At 39.2% G+C, this 19,927-nt stretch overlaps 1 protein-coding gene across 3 annotated transcripts in view; it reads left to right on the top strand.

Moving 5' to 3' along the window:
• Positions 1-3,015: 3,015 nt before the first annotated feature.
• WASHC3 (WASH complex subunit 3) overlaps positions 3,016-19,927 on the top strand; it is a 49,740-nt gene continuing 32,828 nt past the window's right edge. Inside the window, exons 1-3 of one of the 3 annotated variants that reach the window (XM_004053769.3) lie at positions 3,016-3,248; positions 3,804-3,902; positions 19,574-19,639. In XM_004053769.3, coding sequence (XP_004053817.1) covers positions 3,198-3,248; positions 3,804-3,902; positions 19,574-19,639 — 216 coding nt within the window. In that variant the 5' untranslated portion in view covers positions 3,016-3,197. The remainder of the gene's footprint in view (positions 3,249-3,803; positions 3,903-19,573; positions 19,640-19,927) is intronic. The other 2 variants (XM_019039429.1, XR_002008327.3) reach the window with 2 other exon arrangements.

The raw sequence follows: 19,927 nt of genomic DNA, 5'->3' as shown, positions 1-19,927 counted from the left end.
TGAATGAAGGGAATTTCAAGAGAAAAACTCTAAAAAACATTTTTAGAACAAAAATATATCTGAAATCAACTTATTAGATGAGTTTTGGAACTAAATTGGAAACTAGAAAATAGTTAAATTGCAAACTAGAAAATACTTGAAGATAGGTTTGTAAGAATTATCCACACTGAAACACAGGGAGAAAAGAAAATGATTGGGGGGAAATGAGCAGAGCACCGTGATCTATGGGCAAAATCAAGCAGTCTAACATACAAGTATTTTTGAAGTCCCAGAAAAAGAGAAAAATGACAAAAACGTTTTTTGAAGAATTAATGGCCAAAAATCTTTCTTCCAAATTTGATTTAGAACACCAACCCACAGATCTGAGCAGCTCAGCAAACCACAAGCAGGATAAATACAAAGAAAACCATACCCATACCCCACGCACATTATATTCAAACTTGAAAACCAAGGATAAAGGAGAGAAGAGATGTGAAGAATGAGTAGGAGTTAGCTAGGCAGGGGTTGTTGGGAAGCAGGGGAGATTGTTCCAGGCAGAGGGAAGACAACATCTTGAAAGACCCACACACAGCAAGCAATTCCAGGAATTGAAAGAAGTTATTTGGGGCTAAGGAGAAAGTTATAACAGTGAGAGGTAAGGTTAAAGAAGTGGCCAAGAGCCACAGAGAGGACCTGTGAGCATATTATCTGAGTGAGATGGGGAACAAAATTATATCCTGAGTAATATAATCAGATTTGTCTTTTTAAAAATCACTATGGCTACAATGTGTGGAGTAGATTGGAGAGACACAAAATGGAGGCAGGAAGAGGCTATTGCAGTAACCCAGGCACAAAAGTGTGTTGTACAGAACTTGAGATATGGTAGTAAGGATGGAGAGTTACAGACTGATTGAAGAACTACTTAGGAAGTAGAAGAGGTAAGATTTGATGAATGACTAGATGTAAAGGAGGATGGAGTAAATAGTGACTGTTAGACCTATGCAACATTTCCAGGTTCAGCCACCTACCCTCAAGTCACATTCATTACCTTGTACCAAACAGAATGTCCCGAAATGCAATTCTGATCATGCCACCCCCTGCTTAAAAGCTCTTCTGTGGCTCCCATCATTTCTCTGCTCTAGATCTTTCCATGACTTCCCATCACACCCAGAGTGAAAGCCAAAGTCCTTATGATGTCCCATAAAGCTCTGCATGATCAGGTCTCCACATAACTTTTAGCCATCATGTCCTTCAGTTCCCCATCTTGCTCACTCTGCTTCAGCTATACTGGCTTCCAATGTAAGGTCTGGGTTAGATATATAAATGTGAAAAACTCTAGAGATTGGGGACATAAGAAGCAACCAGCAAAAGAAACTGAAAGGAAATGACCATAGTGATATGAAGAAAACCAGAGAAGATTTGCCTTCCTGAAAGAAAAATTAAGAAAGTTCAATCAGGAGAAGGTGATCACGCTAAGGTTAAGCTGGGCAACGTGCAACTTTAAGAAACACCACCCACACCCAAATAATTGCTACAGATGGCCTATGAATCACATTAGATAAACATGGACTATAGTATCAAATCTGGCATAAAAGGCCCTTAAACGAAAATTTTCTGGCTACGTCTCCTGAGGCAGAATAGGGTCTGGAGGCAGGGAACCTAACGCCGATTCACGCTGACTTTCTAGAACTAAATCAAAAGGTAAACCCCAAATTTCCACACCTAAGTAACAAAAGGACCAGCGGCTACTCCCTTTGCAAATCCCCACCTTTTCTGACAGGCAGATGGAAATTGGAAGTACCTCAACCAATCAGACCGATTGCGGGCCAAATCTTCCTTTGCATAGAAGTGCAACTAAGTAACATCACTTTAGCCTCTGATTGGTTGCTTTCCACAACCAATCAGATGTTTGTATAGGAGTATGACCTTTGTAATTTTACTTCAGCCTCTGATTGGTTGCTTTCCATAACCAATCAGACTGATTGTGGGCCACCACTTCGTTTGCATGAGAAGAACACCAGTGTCCAATGGGAAATCTCTAGTGGGTATTTGGACCTAAGAAGATTCTGTATCCAGTACACTGTGGAGCGTACTTTGGTTTTCAATGAATCTTTGCTTTTGTTGGTTCATTCTTTCCTTGATTTGTGCGTTTTGTCCAATTCTTTGTTCAAAAGAACCTGGACACCCTCCACCAGTAACACTCTTACCTCATTTCCTACCATTCTCCATTTATGGGATTATTTGCTTCAACCAAACCAACAGGCCAGGTGCCAGTGGCTCACACCTATAATCCCAGTGCTTAGGGAGGCCAAGGCATGAGGATCATTTGAGCCAAAGGGTTTGAGACTAAGGTGAGCTATGATCCTCACTGCACGCCAGACTGGGTAACAAAGCGAGACCCCCCATCTTTAAAACAAAACTGCCCACTGCAGTCTTGCTCTTCATCTTTTTGATGCTCCCTGTAAGTGGCAGTCACTTCCGTAGGTTTGTGCCTCACATCTAGTAGTTGACATTTTATTTCATGTTTTAAAAACCTTTGGAAGACCAGGCGCGTTGGCTCACGCCTGTAATCCCAGCACTCTGTGAGGCTGAGGCAGGAGAATCGCTTGAGGCCAGGAGTTCGAGACCAGCCTGGGGAAATAGCGAGAACTTGTGTGTATACACACACACACGCTTTGGAAGTAGGTCTTATTTCTCATTCTTCAGGGCATGAACCTCTCCCGTGCAGCAATCAAACTCAATCTTTGTTTTCCCAGTAAAAACCTAGCAGAGTATATGGCACTTAGGATTAACAAAAAAACAAAAACAAAAAAAAAAATTGTTGCTCAAGGAATGACGGAGTTATTATATAACAGACAGGACTAAGTAGGGATAACCTCAAAAGGACGCAAGTTCTGGCTTTGTTTTTTTTGTTTTGTTTTGTTTTTTTGCCTCCTTTCTAAGATTTCAGTGCTCTAACTGCACCCTTCCACCACCGCGCGCCACCCCGGAGTTGACGTCACAATCTGGACTAAGACTACCAATCCCAGAATGCCGAGCGAGGAGGCGGGCTCTCCGGAAGCCGCCGAGTGATTAGTGAGCTGAGAAGTTTTCTTCCGGCGGGAAAGGCCCCGGAGGCGGGGACTTGGGGGGAAAGTTGAGACGTGATTACCTGGTTGGGCGGTCCCCATCTGGGAGGGGTTTGTGGGTGAACTCGGGGTCCACCGCCCGCTGAGGAGATGGATGAGGACGGGCTTCCTCTCATGGGGTCAGGCATAGACCTGACCAAGGTTTGTAAAAGACGGTGCTACACTCCCGACGAGCCGGGAGGAGGATGGGGAAGACGCAGCTTTCCGGGGAGACACCCACCTTCCGAGTCCCCACCCTGTCACGGCCTCGGGCCCTTGTGGGGGCCTCAGGAGGGAGAGCCCCACAGTCCACCTTGAAATGGGGTCCCTCCTGAGCTGATTAAGGAGACGGTGTGCATCTCCCAACTTTCGCTTCCCGTCTCGCTTGTCTCTCTGCCGCCGGCGACACACGCCGGTTGCGATAGCTAGCCCTACCTCTTATTCAGCCCCCAAGATTTTGTGTGTGTTTACGTGTGGTGCTTTTTGCGTGCCAAAATTCGTACCAGTGAGTCTAGAGCCTGTTCTCAAACTTTTATGCACCTCTGTCATCTTCGGACACCCCACCCACAGTTTAGGAAACAAGTTAATGACTATTCCCACTCCTTCAAGAAATTCATATCACACAGCAAAGTGCCTCGTGATTATGTCCAAATATGAAAAGATTTGCACTGTGTACGTTTCTCCTGTATGAACCATGTTTGTTTTTACGTAACACAGGTGCCAGCTATTCAACAGAAAAGAACGGTGGCTTTTCTAAACCAATTTGTGGTGCACACTGTACAGTTCCTCAACCGCTTTTCTACAGTTTGTGAGGAGGTAGGTCCGGTGATACTGGTTTATAGAGTCGCCTGGAAATCACCTTTCACTGCTGAGATTGACAAATGGAGTAAAACAAGAATTACAGTCTTTATTCATGTACCGTGACCTCTCATCACCCAATTGTGTTAACACACCTTAGGTTCTCTTTTACTCTGTTAAAATCAATCCTGCACCCCTCCTCTACTGAGTTAGTGTTCTAGAGGTCCCTGTGAGATAGAGATAGTTCAGTCAGGCTTATTGCGATTAAAGGGAACGATAGGAAATCTAATTTTTTTTTTTTTTTTTTTGTGAGACAGGGTCTCACTCTGTCACCCAAGTTACAGTGCAGTGGCGCGATCTCGGCTCACTGCAACCTCCACCTCCCGGGTTCAAGCGATTCTCCTGCCTCAGCCTCCTGAGTAGCTGGGATTACAGGCATGCGCCACCATGCCTGGCTAATTTTTTATATTTAGTAGAAACGGGGTTCCAACATGTTGATCAGGCTGGTCTCGAATTCCTGACCTTGGGCGATCCACTAGCCTCGGCCTCCCAAAGTGCTGGGATTACAGGCGTGAGCCACCGCGCCCGGCTTCTAAAATTTCACAGTTGAACACAGTTTTTATTTTGCAATTTGTCATTCGTTCCTGTACCCCAAAACCACATTGTTTAAATTTATTTTACATTCTGGATCTAAAAGATGGCTAGAGGAGATAGCCTAGAAACATAACTTTGGCATCAAATATGATTATAGAAATAAAAATATTTTCTGCAAATGACTTGTGATGTAAGGATTAAGTACCCAACTAGGGATTAGGTACCAGAACTGGCACAGCAGTGCGCACCTGTAATCCCAGCTACTCGGGAGGCAGAGGCAGGAGGATCACTTGCGCCCGGGAATTTGAGACAAGACTGGACAACAGAGAAACTCAGTGTTTTGTTTTTGTTTTTGTTTTAAAAAAGAGGATTAGGTACTAGATCCAGGATTCAGGGAATCCCTGTCTTTTAAAAAGCCAAAAGAGGATGGGGAAGACAATGGGAACCATGGGTTGAAATTGCATTTAAGGAAAGAGAAAAGTAAATTATGGGACTTAGATATTCACAAGTAAGTCTGTTGAACATTCTGTCTTATGTAAGGTATAGCCTTAGCAATTAGAGTTTTTGTTAAGTGTGTTACTACTATTAATAAAAATTGCATGGAGATGGGAAAACTATTTTTTACTTGTATGAAATTCCAGTTATTGTTTTGTCTAATTATCAACATTTCTTCTGCCTTCTAAGACAAAGTAAAATATAGTAATTGGTAGAGTAAGGGGCTTAATTCAATTTAGTTTTATATGTTAATGGCCAGAAACTAGGTGCTTGCTTCCAGTCAGTTTTATTTCATTCCTACTATCTCTCTAAATAATTTAGGATATAAAATTGACTGAATAAAAACCAGTAAGCCAAGGTTTTCACCCTTCAATTTTTATACCAGGGCAAGATGGAGAAGTATCTGGAAAGGGACTGTCCCAGGATTACTAGCAGAAAGGAGCAAATACTCTTATCCCCATAGCCCTTATCATCAAGCTGAAAAATAAAGAACAAACCAACAAGTAAACACACCTATGAAAGCAACTTGTTTGAGCTGTCCTGAAACAGGGATAGCCCTTCACCTTTGTAGTGCCTAATGGTTCTTGAATGAGAGCTGTTTACTGACAACTAGATCAAAGAAAACAATAGTCATCTCATTTATTGATAGATTATGATCAAAGCCTCATGAGTCACTCTTTAACCTCCTCCTGTTCCTGTCTCAACTTCTCTGCAGCTGTTCTGGCTGTATCTGTATTCTAGTACTTCTTTGAACTCTAGAGAAAAGTTTGTTCATCAAAACCTCATGAAGTTTAAAGGTAGACTATTGCCTTTTGTCCTTTTTCAAAAATCTTATTTCTTTATTTAAATTGACAGGTAAAAATTGTATTTTTATGATGTACAACATGATGTTTTGATATATGAATACATTGTGGAATGGCCAAACCAAGCTATTTAACATAAGCAATGCCTCACGTACTTACTTTTTTTTGTGGTGAGCACACTTAAAATCGCCTCTCTTAGCAATTTTCAATACAATATATTGTTATTAACAGCAGTCACCATGACATGTAGGAGATCTCTTGAACTTATTCCTCCTGCCTAACTGAAATTTTGTATCCTTTGACCGCATGTCCCCAATTCTCTTAACCCCAAGCCCCTGCTAACCACCATTCTAGTCAATATTTCTATGAATTGTACTTTTTTATCCTCCATATATAAGTGAGATCATTCAGTATCTGTCTCTGTTTGACTGGCTTATTTCATTTAACACAATGTCTTCCAGTTCATTCATGTTGTCACAAATGACAGGATTTCATTCTTTTTTAAGGCTAAATAGTATTCCATTGTGTATATATACCACTTTTTTTAATCCGTTCATCCATTGATGGACACTTTTGATTCCGTATCTTGGCTATTGTGAATAATGTTGCAGTGAACTTTCAAGTACAGATGTCTCTTGAATGTACTAATTTTACATCCTTTGGATATATACCCAGAAGTGGGATTGCTGGATCATATAGTAGTTCTATTTTTAATTTTTTGTGGAACCTCTGTACTATTTTCTATAATAGCTGTACTAATTTACATTCCCACCAACAGTGTACAGAGGTTCCCTTTTCTACACATCCTCATTAACACTTGTGATCTTTTATGTTTTTGATAATAGCCTTTCTAACAGTTATGAGGTAATATCTCATTGTGCTTTTAATTTGCATTTCCCTAATAATTAGTGATGTTGAGTATTTTTTCATATACCTGTCGGCCATATGTATGTCTTCTTTTCAGAAATATCTGTTAAGGTTTATTGTCCGGCGCAGTGGCTCATGCCTGTAATCCCAGCACTTTGGGATGCCAAGGCGGGCGGATCACTTGAGATCAAGAGTTCAAGACTAGCCTGGCCAACATGGTGAAGCCCTGTCTCTACTAAAAATACAAAAATTAGCCAGGCGTGATGGCAGGCACCTGTAATCCCAGCTACTTGGGAGGCTCACTTGAACTTGGGAGGTGGAGGTTGCAGTGAACCGAGATAGCAGGACTGCAGTCCAGCTTGGGCAACAGAGCGAGACTGTGTCTCAAAAAAAAGTCTATTGCCCATTTTTTAATGTGATTTTTTTTTTGCTATTGAATTCTTTGTATATTTTGGATATTAACCCTTCATCACATATATGGTTTCCAAATATAGTCTCCCATTCCATAGGTTCTCTTCACTCTATTGATGGTTTCGTTGGCTGTGCAAAAGCTTCGTAGTCTTTTAAAATAATTTTTAAAAAATAATTTAAAATCCAGATTCTACAAACTTCTTAGTGTGATGTAATCCCATTTATTTATTTTTGGTTTTGTTACCAGTGCTTTGGGGTTTATATCCAAAAAAAGTCATTGCCCAGACCAATGTCGTGGAACTTTCCCCTTATGTTTTCTTCTAGTAGTTTTACAGTTTCAGGTCTTACATTTAAATCTTGAATCCTTTTCGTGTTAAATTTTTTTATATGGTAAAGGATGAGGGTCTAATTTCATTCTGCGTGTGGATATCCAGTTGTCCCAAAATGATTTATTGAGACTGTTATTCTTAACATCTGTGAAAAGTATGTTTCTGTAACTGTCTTTTCTGTGTTCTTAACATCTTTCTCAAAAATCAATTGACTTTAAATGCGTGGATTTATTTCTGGGCTCTTTATTCTGTTTCCTTGGTCTATGGCTGTTTTGATTACTGTAGCTTTGTGGTAGATTTTCAAATCAGAGTGTGATCTCTCTGGCTTTGTTTTTTTGGCTTAATATTGCATTGCCTGTTCAGGGTCTTTTGTGGTTCAGTATGAATTTTAGGATTTTTTTTCTATTACTGTGAAAATATTATTGGAAAATTGATAGGGATTGCATTGAGTCTGTAGATTGCTTTGAGTGGTGTCAACCTTATAACAACATTCATGTTTCCAATCCATGAACACACGTTATCTTTCCATTTATTTGTGTATTCTTCAGTTTTTTTCATCAATGTGTTATAGTTTTCAGTGTACAGATCTTTCACCTCACTGGTTAAATTTACCCCTATGTATTTTTTTTTGTAGCTATTGTAAATGAGATTTTTTTCTTTTTTTTCAGATAGTTTACTTTTAGTGTATAGAAATGCTACTGATTTTTGTATGTTGATTTTATATCCTGCAGCTTTACCAAAGTAGTTTGTTAGTTCTAACAATTTTTTGGTGGAATTTTTTATAAGATTTTCAATATATAAGAGCATGCCATCTGCGAACAGAAACAATTTCATTTCCTTTTTTCCAATTTCAGTGCCTTTTATTTTTCCCTCTTGTCTAATTACTATAGCTAGGACTTCTAGTACTATGTTGAATAGAAGGGGTAAGAGTGAATATCCTTGTCTTGTCCCTCATCTTAGAGGAAATACTTTCAGTTTTCACCATTGCGTATGATGCTAGCTGTGGGCTTGTCATAAATGGCCTTCATTGTGTTGAGCTAGATTCTTTCTATGCCTAATTTGTTGAGAGTTTTTATCATCAAAGGATGTTGAATTTTGTCAAATGCCTTTGTTCCATCTATTGAGATGATCATACGGTTTTTGTCTTTCATTCCGTTAATGTGATGCATCACCTTTACTTATTTGCATATGTTGAACCATCCTTGTATCCCAGGGATAAATCTGACGTGATCATGGTGAATGACCTTTTTAATGCACTGTTGTATTCAGCTTGCCAGTATTTTATAGAGGATTTTTGCTTCTATGTTCACTGGGGATATTGACCTTTGATTTTCTTTTCTTGTAGTGTATTTGTCTGGCTTTGGAATCAGGATAATGCTGGCCTCCTAAATTGAGTTCGAAAGTTTCCCCTCCTCTTCAGTATTTTGGAAGAGTTTGAGAAGGATTTGTATTAGTTCTTCTTTAAATGTTTGGTAGAATTCAGTAGTGAAGGCATCAAGTCCTGGGGGTTTTGTTTAGTGGGAGACTTAACTACTGATTTGATCTCTTTACTTATTATTGGTCTGTTCAGATTACCTATTTCTTTACGATTTAGTCTTGATAGGTTGTATGTGTCTAGGAACTTATCCATTCTAGGTTATCCAATCTGTTAGCATATAATTGGTCATAGCAATCTCTTATGAGCCTTCATATTTCTTTTGTTTTAATTGTAAAGTCATGTTTATTGGAGTATGAACTTATATGCAGTAAAATTTACCATTAAGTATGAGATTTGACAAATGCATAATCATACCATAATCAAGATGTAGAATAGTTGTAGAACAAGATATAGAATCACTCCAAAAATTCCCTCATGCTCCTTTGCAGTCACCCCTTTTTTATCTCTAGGAATCCATCGTTCTGTTTTCTGTCAAAAGGGCCAAATTTAATCACTACAATGGTCTCCAGTACTGTGGAAAAATTCCTGAGCATACAAAACACACAAACCAAGTTTTTGAAAAATGAGATACTTTTAAAAATGTCTTTAGCATATCAACCAAATGAAGGTAGCTTCATATTTTACTACAGATGCTCAGATATCTTAGGCAGAATTAAGTCCACCATTGCCATATATATGCCTCAACAGTAATATTTAAGAGTAGACTGTAAAAATAAACTTACAATCTTTAGAATTGTCAAAACAATGGGATTATTAAATGAACTTTGTAAGTTAAAGCAAAGTTTATAAAGTTGTCTTACATAGTTGTGAAATAGCTAGTCTAGTTAGATAGAATTAACGTCTCCTAAAACTGACCTGCTTGAAGAACTACTGTAGGTCATGTCTTTGTAGGTAGAGTATGTGAACGAAGATTAAGTACTTGCTCTTTTGTGTTAACACTGTGTCAAGTTTCAGACCGGGGCTGGTTGATAGAAAAACTAGTTTAAAAAACTGTTTTAAATAATGGAATTGAATTTTATGGAAATTCTCTGTGGCACCAACTCAACCACAGGACAGAAACAAAAAATTCTCATCTAAACATTCCTGTAGAAAATTGGGACCATCTAAAAATTCACCCCAGCTACCACCATGAAAGAGACAAAGAAAGCAAAAACTTCTGTTCTGAATATATCAGTGGTCCCATATTCAGATACTTCTTATCTACTTGAAAAGCTTTGATGGGCGGGGCACGGTGGCCCACACCTGTAATCCCAGCACTTTGGGCCCAGGTGGGCAGATCACCTGAGGCTAAGAGTTCGAGACCAGCCTGGCCAACATGGTGGAACGCTGTCTCTACTAAAAATACAAAAATTAACTGGGCGTGGTGGTGCACGCCTGTATTCCCAGCTACTTGGGAGGCTGAGGCAGGAGAATCACTTGAACCTGGGAGGTGGAGGTTGCAGTGAGCCATGATTGCGCCATTGCACTCCAGCCTGGGTGATAGAGCAAGACTCCATCTCAAAAAAACAAAACAAAAGAAAAAAGAAAAGCTTCGCTGATTCTTTCAAACACACATCAGACCTTAAGTTCATTAGCATTTATAACGTCACTGAGCTGCATTGCGCTCTGTGGATGAAAAAGCCAATTCTTTGTATTTCTGTGGTATCAGTTGTAACATCTCTTTCGTTTCTGATATCATTTGAATCTTCTCCTTTTCTTAATCTAGCTAAAAGTTTGTGGATTTTGTTTTTCTTTTCAAAAATCCAGCTCTTAGTTTCATTGATCTTTTCTATTGGTTTTCTAGTCTCTTTCATTTTTTTCTGTTCCGATCATTATTATTTTTTTCCTTCTACTAACTTTGGGTTTTATTTGTTCTTCTATTCCTTCAGTTGTAACACTAGGATGTTACTTTGGATCTTTCATCTTTTTTGTTATAGGTCTTTACTGCTGAAGCTTCCTTTCCTCTTAAAACTGCTTTTGCCACCTCGCATAAGTATTGATGTGTTGTATGTCCATTTTCATTTGTCTCAAAATATTTTTAATTTCCTTTTTAATTTACTTGACCTATTGGTTATTTAGGAGCATGTTATTTAATTTCCAGATATTTATGATTTTTTTCAAGATTCCTTCTATTATTGATTTCTAGTTTCAAACCAATATGGTCAGAAAAGATACTTGATATGATTTCAGTCTCCTTAAATGTATTAAAATTTGTTTTGTGGCATATCATATAACCTGGAGAATGTTTTGTGTGCCCTTGAGAAGAATGTGTATTCTGTTGCTGTTTTATTGAATTTTCTACATATGTCTGTTAGGGCCAGTGTTTCATTATTGATTTTCTGCCTGGATGATATGTCCATGGTGTTTGTAGAGACGGCGTCTCACCATGTTGCCCAGGCTAGTCTCAAACTCCTGAGTTCAGGGGATCCTCCCGCCTTGGCATCCCAAAGTGCTGGGATTACAAATGTGAGCCACTGTGCTGAGCTCTTTTCCATTCTTTCACTTCAATCTATGTGTGTCCATTTTTTAAAGGTGAAGTGAGTCGCTTGTACACAGCAGGTAGTTGGGTCTTATTTTTGTATCTATTCAGTCAATCTGTGTCTTTTGATCAGAGAATTTAGTCCATTTACGTTCAGGGTAATTATTGATAGATAAGGACTTACTGCTGCGATTTTGTTCATTGTTTTCTAGTTGCTTTATAGATCTTTTGTTCCTTTCTTCCACTCTTGCTGTCTTTTGTGATTAGATGATTGTCTCTAGTGATATACTTTGATTCCTTACTTTTCATCTTTTGTGTATTTACTATTAGGTTTTTGCTTTGTTGTTCCCATGAGGCTGACATAAAACATGTTATAACAGGCTATTTTAAACTGATAATAACATAATTGATAACATAAAAAACCTCTGCACTTTTACTCCACCTCTCCACATTTTGTTTTTGATTTTGCAACGTATATCTTTTTATACTGCATATCCCTTAACAAGTTATTGTAGCTATTATTATTTTTAATAGTTTTGTCTGTTAACTTTCATACTAAAGATATAAGTGATTTAATCACCATGACAGTATTAGAATATTCTGAATTTGACTGTATACATTTTTTTTTCAGCTCTAAAATTTGTTTGATTTTTTTGAAAATAATTCCAATCTTTCTGTTACATTTCTCATTTTGGTCATTTATTATTTTCTTGATTTCATTGAATTGTTTCTCTGAATTTTCCTGAAGTCCACTGAGTTTCCCTAAAACAATAATTTTGGATTCGTTGTGAAGAAGGGTCAGTTACTGGTGATTTGTTTCTTTAGTAGTGACGTGTTTCTCTGATTATTCTTGGTCTTTGTGGCCATGTGTTGGTATGTGTGTGTTTGAAGAAGTAAGGACTTACTCCAGTCTTTGCAGACTGGCTTTGTCTGGGAAAGCCCTTCACCAGTAAGCCCATCCAGAGGTTCTAGACAGGCCATCTGTTGTGGTGCATGGCAGGCTTGCTGCTGGAGTCCTTGGGTAGGCTGGCCTGGTGCCTGGGTTTGTAGGGTTGTTCCTGGAGCCTGATCCACTGGGGTGGACCTGCTGATTAGCTCTATAGGGGTGGGCCTGGATCCTTTGGGTTCCAACTTGAAGCCTAAGTCTGCAGGGGTTGGTCTGGCACTGGGGTGAGCCTTGAGCCTGAGTCTGCAGTGTCTGGCCAGGTTCCAAGGTGGGCCTGGTGCTTGGAACCCCTGGGGTGGACCTGGAGCCAGAGTATGTGGGGGTGGGCCTGCGTCCTGGTTGTACTGTGACTAGCCTGGAGCCTGAGTCTGCAGGAGTGGTCCTGAAGCCTCCGTCCATGGGGGCCAATCTGGCAATGCAATCTACTGGGGTGGTCCCAGACTCTGGGTCTGCTGGAACATACCTAGACCCTGACTCACCACAGGGATTTGTCTGGGGCCAGCTTGGTGCTGGGGCAAGTGTGCAGCCTGGGGTCACAGGGGCCAGACTGGAGCCTGGGATTATAGGTGCTGGCCTGGTAACTTGGGCTACATGGGGCTGGCCTGGGTCCTACGGCAATAGTGGCTAGCCTGGAACTTGAGTCCACAGGGATGGTCCTGGAGCCTGTGTTTATGGGTGTCAGCCCAACAGAAGGGCCTACTGGGATGGGCCTAAACCCTACTTCCACTAGGGTATGGGCTTCAGGAGCCAGACTGGGGCCACAGGAGCTGACTTGGCACTGGTCAGGCCTGGAACCTATATCTGCAGGAGCTGACCTGGTGCTGGGGTGGGCCTGAACCTTGGGCCTATGGAGGCTAGCCCTGTGCTGGGATTGGTCTAGAACCTAGGGCCACTGGGGCTGGCCTTCCGCTAGAGCAGACCTGGAGACAATCTATGCAGTCTTGCCTGGTGCTGGGACTGTCCTGAGCCTTGAGCTGGTCTGGAACCTACGGTCCCAGTGGGACAAGCCTAGAACTCAGGACTGGGTGATCCAGCCTAGTGCCAGGATGGGCCTAAAGGCTTCGCCTGCAGGTGTCAGCCTGGAGTCTGGACTGAGGGGGATTGCTCAGCACTGAGTTCTGCTGGGGTGGGCCTGGTGTTGTGGTCCAAGGCAAAGTCCTGTGCTCACTGCCTCTCCTTCGCCCACCTGGAGGGTATCTCTCTCCATGCTGTGCTGCCTGGAGTTGGGGGAAGGGTGACATGAGTTCTGTAAAACTGTCCTTCTTACCCTCTTCAATGTGTTTTTTCTTACTTTTGTGCTACACCCAGTGCTGTAATTTCTCACCTGGTTTCCTTAGCTCTTGAGAATTTATTTTCGTGCGTGAATAGTTTTTCAAATGGATGTTTCTGTGGGAGGATCAGTGCTGGAAAGTCCTATTCCCCCATCTTGCTGTTGTCCCACCTTTTTCTCCTTTATGTATGATAATCAAGGGTTGACTGTAACTGATTGTCTACAATATATATTTTAGCAATTTGGATATTCATGTCAGCTGGAGACTGCTCAATGAGATGACAACTAATATTTATTGTGTACTTACTCTGTGCTGGGCATCATACTAAGTGCTTTATGTGTATTTAATTATCACAGTCAGTCCTTTGAGAGAGGTTTAGTTATCCCACTCATACAGATACAGAAACTAAGATGTAGAGAAGTTTAAATCATTTGCTTAGTCATTCATTCATTCAACATATCTTTGCATGCCCCCAGTAGTTGTAGCTGCATTAGCTGCACATACACAGATAGAAAGTAGCAGAACTGGATTCCCACTGATTTTTTAACTGGAAAAGTCAATATCTCATTACTTTCTTATATTGCACTGCTTTATCTGATTAAGAAGCATGCTTATGTCAACTTCAAGTGAGAGAGTGCAGTACAAGTACCTTCTTATAGCTATATTAAAATCTATATTTAGACTCATATTCACTTCTTTGCTATGCTATGTCTGTTTGATGTAATATGTTTTTATGTCAATTCCAAAGATATATGTATTCAAATGTAAGGTGCCATTTTCTCCCAAGGTAAAGTCACTTTGGTGTTTTGAAATGTTTTTGTTAATAGTGCCTAATAGGCCTCTAGTCCTTATTTATTTAAAGCCTCAAACAAGAACCAACTGACTGTTTCTCTCAGCAAAAGAGGAACCTCAACTGTTAGTTTTTGAACTGAGAGTGAACTGGGAGGAAAAAGAAAACTTTTCCCACCCCCCGACAGGATCTGGTTTGAACCAAACCCAAACTTAAACAGCTTCAGTCACAGATAAACCCTCAAGCCAGAATTAAGTTTGAAACAAATTGCTAGGGTTCTTTCTTCATCAGTGACACTGTTTCTAGAGTTCTTCATTAAAGAGAAGAGTATAAAACTGCATTCTGTGAAGAACTCAACTTTGCAAAAACTTTCTGCATATTAGGCTACTTTTGTAACTCTTCCAGTGATTGTCACCAGAGTAGAAGAGAGATTAGATAACAGAGAAAGTAGTAGAATCAGACCCACATTACAGAGGTACTTAGGGTCATCTCCTCTTCCACCACAAATCCCCAGTGAGCATTTTTATTCTTGCTTTAGTCAGCAAAATCTTATGGTCATCCATTGGGACTGCAAATTTTGAGGGGTTGGCAGGAAGCAACATAAGCTCTATGCATATTGCAGGTGAAACCTGAGCATTTAACCTTATAGTGAATTTTAAAGTCAAAGGTACTTTGTAAACAGGAGTGTCAAATGTGTTACTTTGGTTTTTTGTTTGTTTGTTTAATAATTTTTTTTCTTTTCCCCCCGAGACGGGGTCTTGCTGTATCACCGAGGCTGGAGTGCAGTGGCGTGATCACAGCTCAGGGCAACCTCAACTTCCTGGGCTCAAGTGATCCTCCCACCTCAGCCTCCCTAGAAGCTCCTAGAAGCTTGGACTATAGGCATGTGTCACCACACCCAGCTAATTGTGTGTGTGTGTGTGTGTGTGTGTGTGTGTGTGTGTGTGTGTGTGTTAGAGATGGCATCTCACTACATTATCTAGGCTGGTCTCCAACTCTTGGGCTTCAGTGATCCCTCGGCCTCGGCCTCCCAAGTGCTGGAATTATAGGCGTGAGCCACTGTACCTGGCCAGAATGTTATTTTAATTCAAACTTTTTTTGTTGTTTTTTTGTAAGACGGTCTCACTTTGTCACCCAGGCTGGAGTGTAGTGGAGTGATCTTAGCTCACTGCAGCCTAGACCTCCTGCCTCAGCACCCCAAGTAGCTGGAACTACAGGTGCGTGCCACCACACCTGGCTAATTTTTTGTATTTTTTGTAGAGACAGGGTTTCCCTATGTTGCCCAGGCTGGTGTTGAACTCCTGAGCTCATCTGCCTGCTTCGGCCTCCCAAAGTACTAGGATTACAAGCACCCTCAGCCAAACTCAGACTTATTACATGCCTAAGATACTGGATTTTTAAATAATTTTTTAATATTCTGAAATTTTTCTTTTTTCTAAAATCTTTAGGTACAAGCAAAAGTGCTGAGAATTGTCACATAACCTAAAAGTTTCTTTAGTGCTTATCTTCTACATTCATTTTTTTAGCCTGCCATTGGACTTAACCTTTAATCAGATAATATTTTGCTTAAATCCTTATTTGCTCTTATATCTTTAACGACTGCTGGGCTTAAGTATCAGACACAACCTAATAAAACCATTGATTGCTTCCTTTTCTGGCTTCTGGGGCACATACAACACAGTGGAGTATACCAAGAGATCCACTATCTTAAAATACTGTTTCTCTTTTAGAGAAATGGATATATAAGCAAGATATTTTATGACCATGAAAAACCAGCATTTTATTTTGTTTCCATATTCAACTAGTAACTCCATATTTCCTTCTTTCTTTTGTCCTTTTTTTTTAACTTTATAAAATGTACTGCCTTGGAAATAGATGGGTAGTAAATCAAGCTTTCAGCTTATTTGACAAATATCAGGGACTTTGTAAATTCCCCTGTTATCCCAAACCATAGCATTTCAAGTTTGTTTTCAGTCTTCATGAAGACGATGGTTAAATGGATGGGAAAGACTGTTACCTTTCCATTTCCTCTTGCTAAAACTTTCAGAGGTGAGAACAGCTACTGTCACCGATTATGTTACTTATGTTATATCCATAGTCATCCATAATTTAGAGCAGTGGCTCTCAACCAGGGGACATATGGCTATGTCTAGAGGTGTCTTTGATTGTAATAACTGGGGAGTGCTACTGGCATTTAGTAGATAGAGACCAGAGATTCTGCTACCCATCTTGTAGTGCGCAGGACAGTCCCCTGCAGCAAAGAATATTTTACCCACAAATGTCAATATAGCTAGCATTGAAAAACCTGTTTTATAGTGGTCTGGGGATTGTATAAGGAAAATGCCACGAGCATAAACATCTTAGAAATGAACTTCAGCAGCCCATAAATGAACCCAGGTATACCTTTTCACCTGACAATGGCTCTTTAAAAGGTATACATTCAGGTATGTTATAGCAATAATTACACTGGAACATACAAAACCATTTATTATACTGAATTATCTTTGAAAAGTAGTTCTTTCTTAATCATGCCATGGACCCTTTGACAGTCTAGTGAAACCAAATTAATGTTTTCAGGTGGATAAAATAAAATGCATAGGATTACAAAAGAAACCAGTTATATACTTAAAAAAATTTAAAACTATGACATACTAGTAGGTTCTTTATTAACACATTAAATTATATAATCCTTTCATATGTCTAATAACCATAATTTTGAAGTATAAGGAAATCTGCAGCAATTGTGATGTGATTTAAAAAAACTGTAATTTCTATTGGTGACAGTCTTAGATCCTAAAACCACTGTGATTTTTTTTCTTTTTCTTTTTTTTTTTTCTTTTGAGACGGAGTCTCACTCGTCGCCCAAGCTGGAATGCAGTGGCGTGATCTCATCTCACTGCAACGTCTGCTTTCCAGGTTCAAGCGATTCTCCTGCCTCAGCCTCCTGAGTAGCTGGGACTGCAGACGCACACCACCACACCTGGCTAATTTTTTTGTATTTTTAGTAGAGTTGGGGTTTCACCATGTTGACCATCCTGACCTCAGATGATACACCTGCCTTGGCCTCCCAAAGTGCTGGGATTACAGGCATGAGCCATTGTGCCCAGCCTATGGTGATTTTTTTTTTTAACTATGTTTTTAAACAATGCCAAATTTAAGCTAGAAGTAGATAAAAATAAAGGTAGAATTTTTTCTCTCATCCTAGTTCATGTACTGTAGTTCAGAACCACTTTGTAAATGATCATCTCAGAATCAGAAGAGCAAAAGGCTTTTCCTCTTGGCACAGAATCATCTTAGTGAGAAACGAATTGATCATTTGTTAGCTTTGGATAACAAAAATTCTATGCAATACCCAAGAATTTACCATTATGTTTTAACAATGTAAAATTATCTCAAAAAATCTCGTGAAGTGTATTGCCTCTGGAGTTGGAGGGTTTGAGTTCAGGATATTTTACTTGTATGAGACTCAATTTTCTCATCTTTAAAATTGGTATAATAGTTCCTACTTTATAGATTTGGTGTAAGATTTCAATTGATATGTTGCATATACACTGTACCATATGTAGCAAGGTAAATACTCAAATATTTACAATATTGATGATTATTGCTTAAAAGTAAATATATAGGTATATTAAAACAGAAAAATTTTTAATTCAATTTTTTTGTTTCCTTTTGTGTTTCCTTCAATCAAACCAATATGTCCATTTTTAAATAAGTTGGAAATTATCATTCATTTTACATATTAATTTGCTATGGAATTTTTTCTCTAGTGAATTGAGACTGATTAGATTTGCCAAAATTAAATTTCTATGATTTTAAGGAATACACTTATAATTTGGAGAGGGATTCATTCATAATACATGTTATAAACCTGTATTGGTGTTTACCTAAAAGCCTTATGTGAATGAATTCTAGAAGTCAAGGGTAAACTTAGCTTTGATACCATGAAAACTAGATCCTAATACTTTATTTGTAGATTATGTCTTTGTCGATATCAAGATGCTAAACTAAAAATAAGTGATCTGTAAAGAAGCACTATCTGCTTTGTGGCCACTTTCAGTTTTTTGCCCCCTCTAATTGTGGGCAAAGTGACCATTTCACAGGATGGTAAAGTTCTACTTAATAGTCAGGATCTTAATAATATCCCAGAATACAATCAGGATGCTGTGTATCTGCCAACTTGTAAACTGGGTAACTGCTCTTGGATTATGTGACTGAATATAATGTTTAAGATTAGGAGGTTTCAAGTAAATGTTCTTACAGGTCATATTTTATGATGTTACCTTTCTTTGTATAGGTATATATTTACACAGAGGTACATTGACAATTTAATTATACAGAGTAACAAGAGCATGATAAGCTCTTCTATCTGGTTTATCTTGCATTTTGATAGTAGATTTTAATACTCTAGTTTTTTCTCTTCTCTTTCCAAAATGAATTACTCATCTTCCAATTCCATTCCCCTTTATTTTTCAAACTACAGATGTTTAAATCTGGGACGAATTGTATATGCTGATGCATTTAAGTAATTTATAAAGGCAGACCTTGTTGCAGCGTGTCTTTGAATAATTTTTATTCTTTTATTTTCTATGAAAAAATTTCTTCATTCATCAACAAATAATTATTAAGCTCCTATTAAGTGTCAGGGTACTATTCTGGGCACTAAAGGTACAGTAGTAAACAAAAGGCTCTGTCCTGGTTTGTTTATATTCTGGTCTCAACAATTGTTTACTGCTCTGATAATGAGTTTGCAGAAAATGTCACTTTGTTATAAGTGAATATAATTTTATAAAATAACTGAGAAGCTACTAGGTGCGGTGGCTCACGCCTGTAATCACAGCACTTTGGGAAGCCAAGGCAGGCAGATCACGAGGTCAAGAGATCAAGACCATCCTGACCAACATGGTGAAACACTATCTCTACTAAAAATACAAAAATTAGCTGGGTGTGGTGGCACGTGCCTGTAGTCCCAGCACTCGGGAGGCTGAGGCAGGAGAATCACTTGAACCCAGGGGGCAGGGGTTGCAGGGAGCCGAGATCGCACCACTGTGCTCCAGCCTGGCGACAGAGCAAGACTCCATCCCCCAAAAAAAAAAGAAACTGAGAAGCATTATAATACAGGTAATAGAAGAGTTCTCATTCCTACTCATGTAAATAAGACAGTACTGTATTAGAATATGACAAATATTTAATGTTTTTTAATATTTTCATATCTGCCCTTAGTTATTGTTAACAGTTTATTTTAATTAAAGTCTTTACTTTTATGTCTCTAATTTTTCTTTTCCAGAAACTGGCAGACCTTTCACTTCGTATCCAACAAATTGAAACAACTCTCAATATTTTAGATGCAAAGGTTGGTATTTCTCAATAATCTGTAGTATAAACTTTGCTGTGCATATACCAGCTTTCTTAATCATACTTAATTTTCATTGCATTTGGGAGTGATTCCATTTAACTTCTGTATCTATGAAGTGATACTGGTTGTGTTTTTAATTTTACTGCAGTTGCAAAGAAAATGGTGTTCATTATGAACCATTAATTCAAACGTACACATGGTTTGCGATTTCTTTCATTGTGCTAGGCAAACGCATAATGCGAGTAACATGTTAACAAGCTGAGCTGTTATCTAGTTCACTTCATT

This window comes from Gorilla gorilla, chromosome 10 (assembly GCF_029281585.2).
Source record: "Gorilla gorilla gorilla isolate KB3781 chromosome 10, NHGRI_mGorGor1-v2.1_pri, whole genome shotgun sequence".
NCBI classification, from domain to species: Eukaryota; Metazoa; Chordata; class Mammalia; order Primates; family Hominidae; genus Gorilla; species Gorilla gorilla.
Note: the sequence above shows the minus strand (reverse complement) of the source record. Positions and strands in the feature narration are given on the sequence as shown.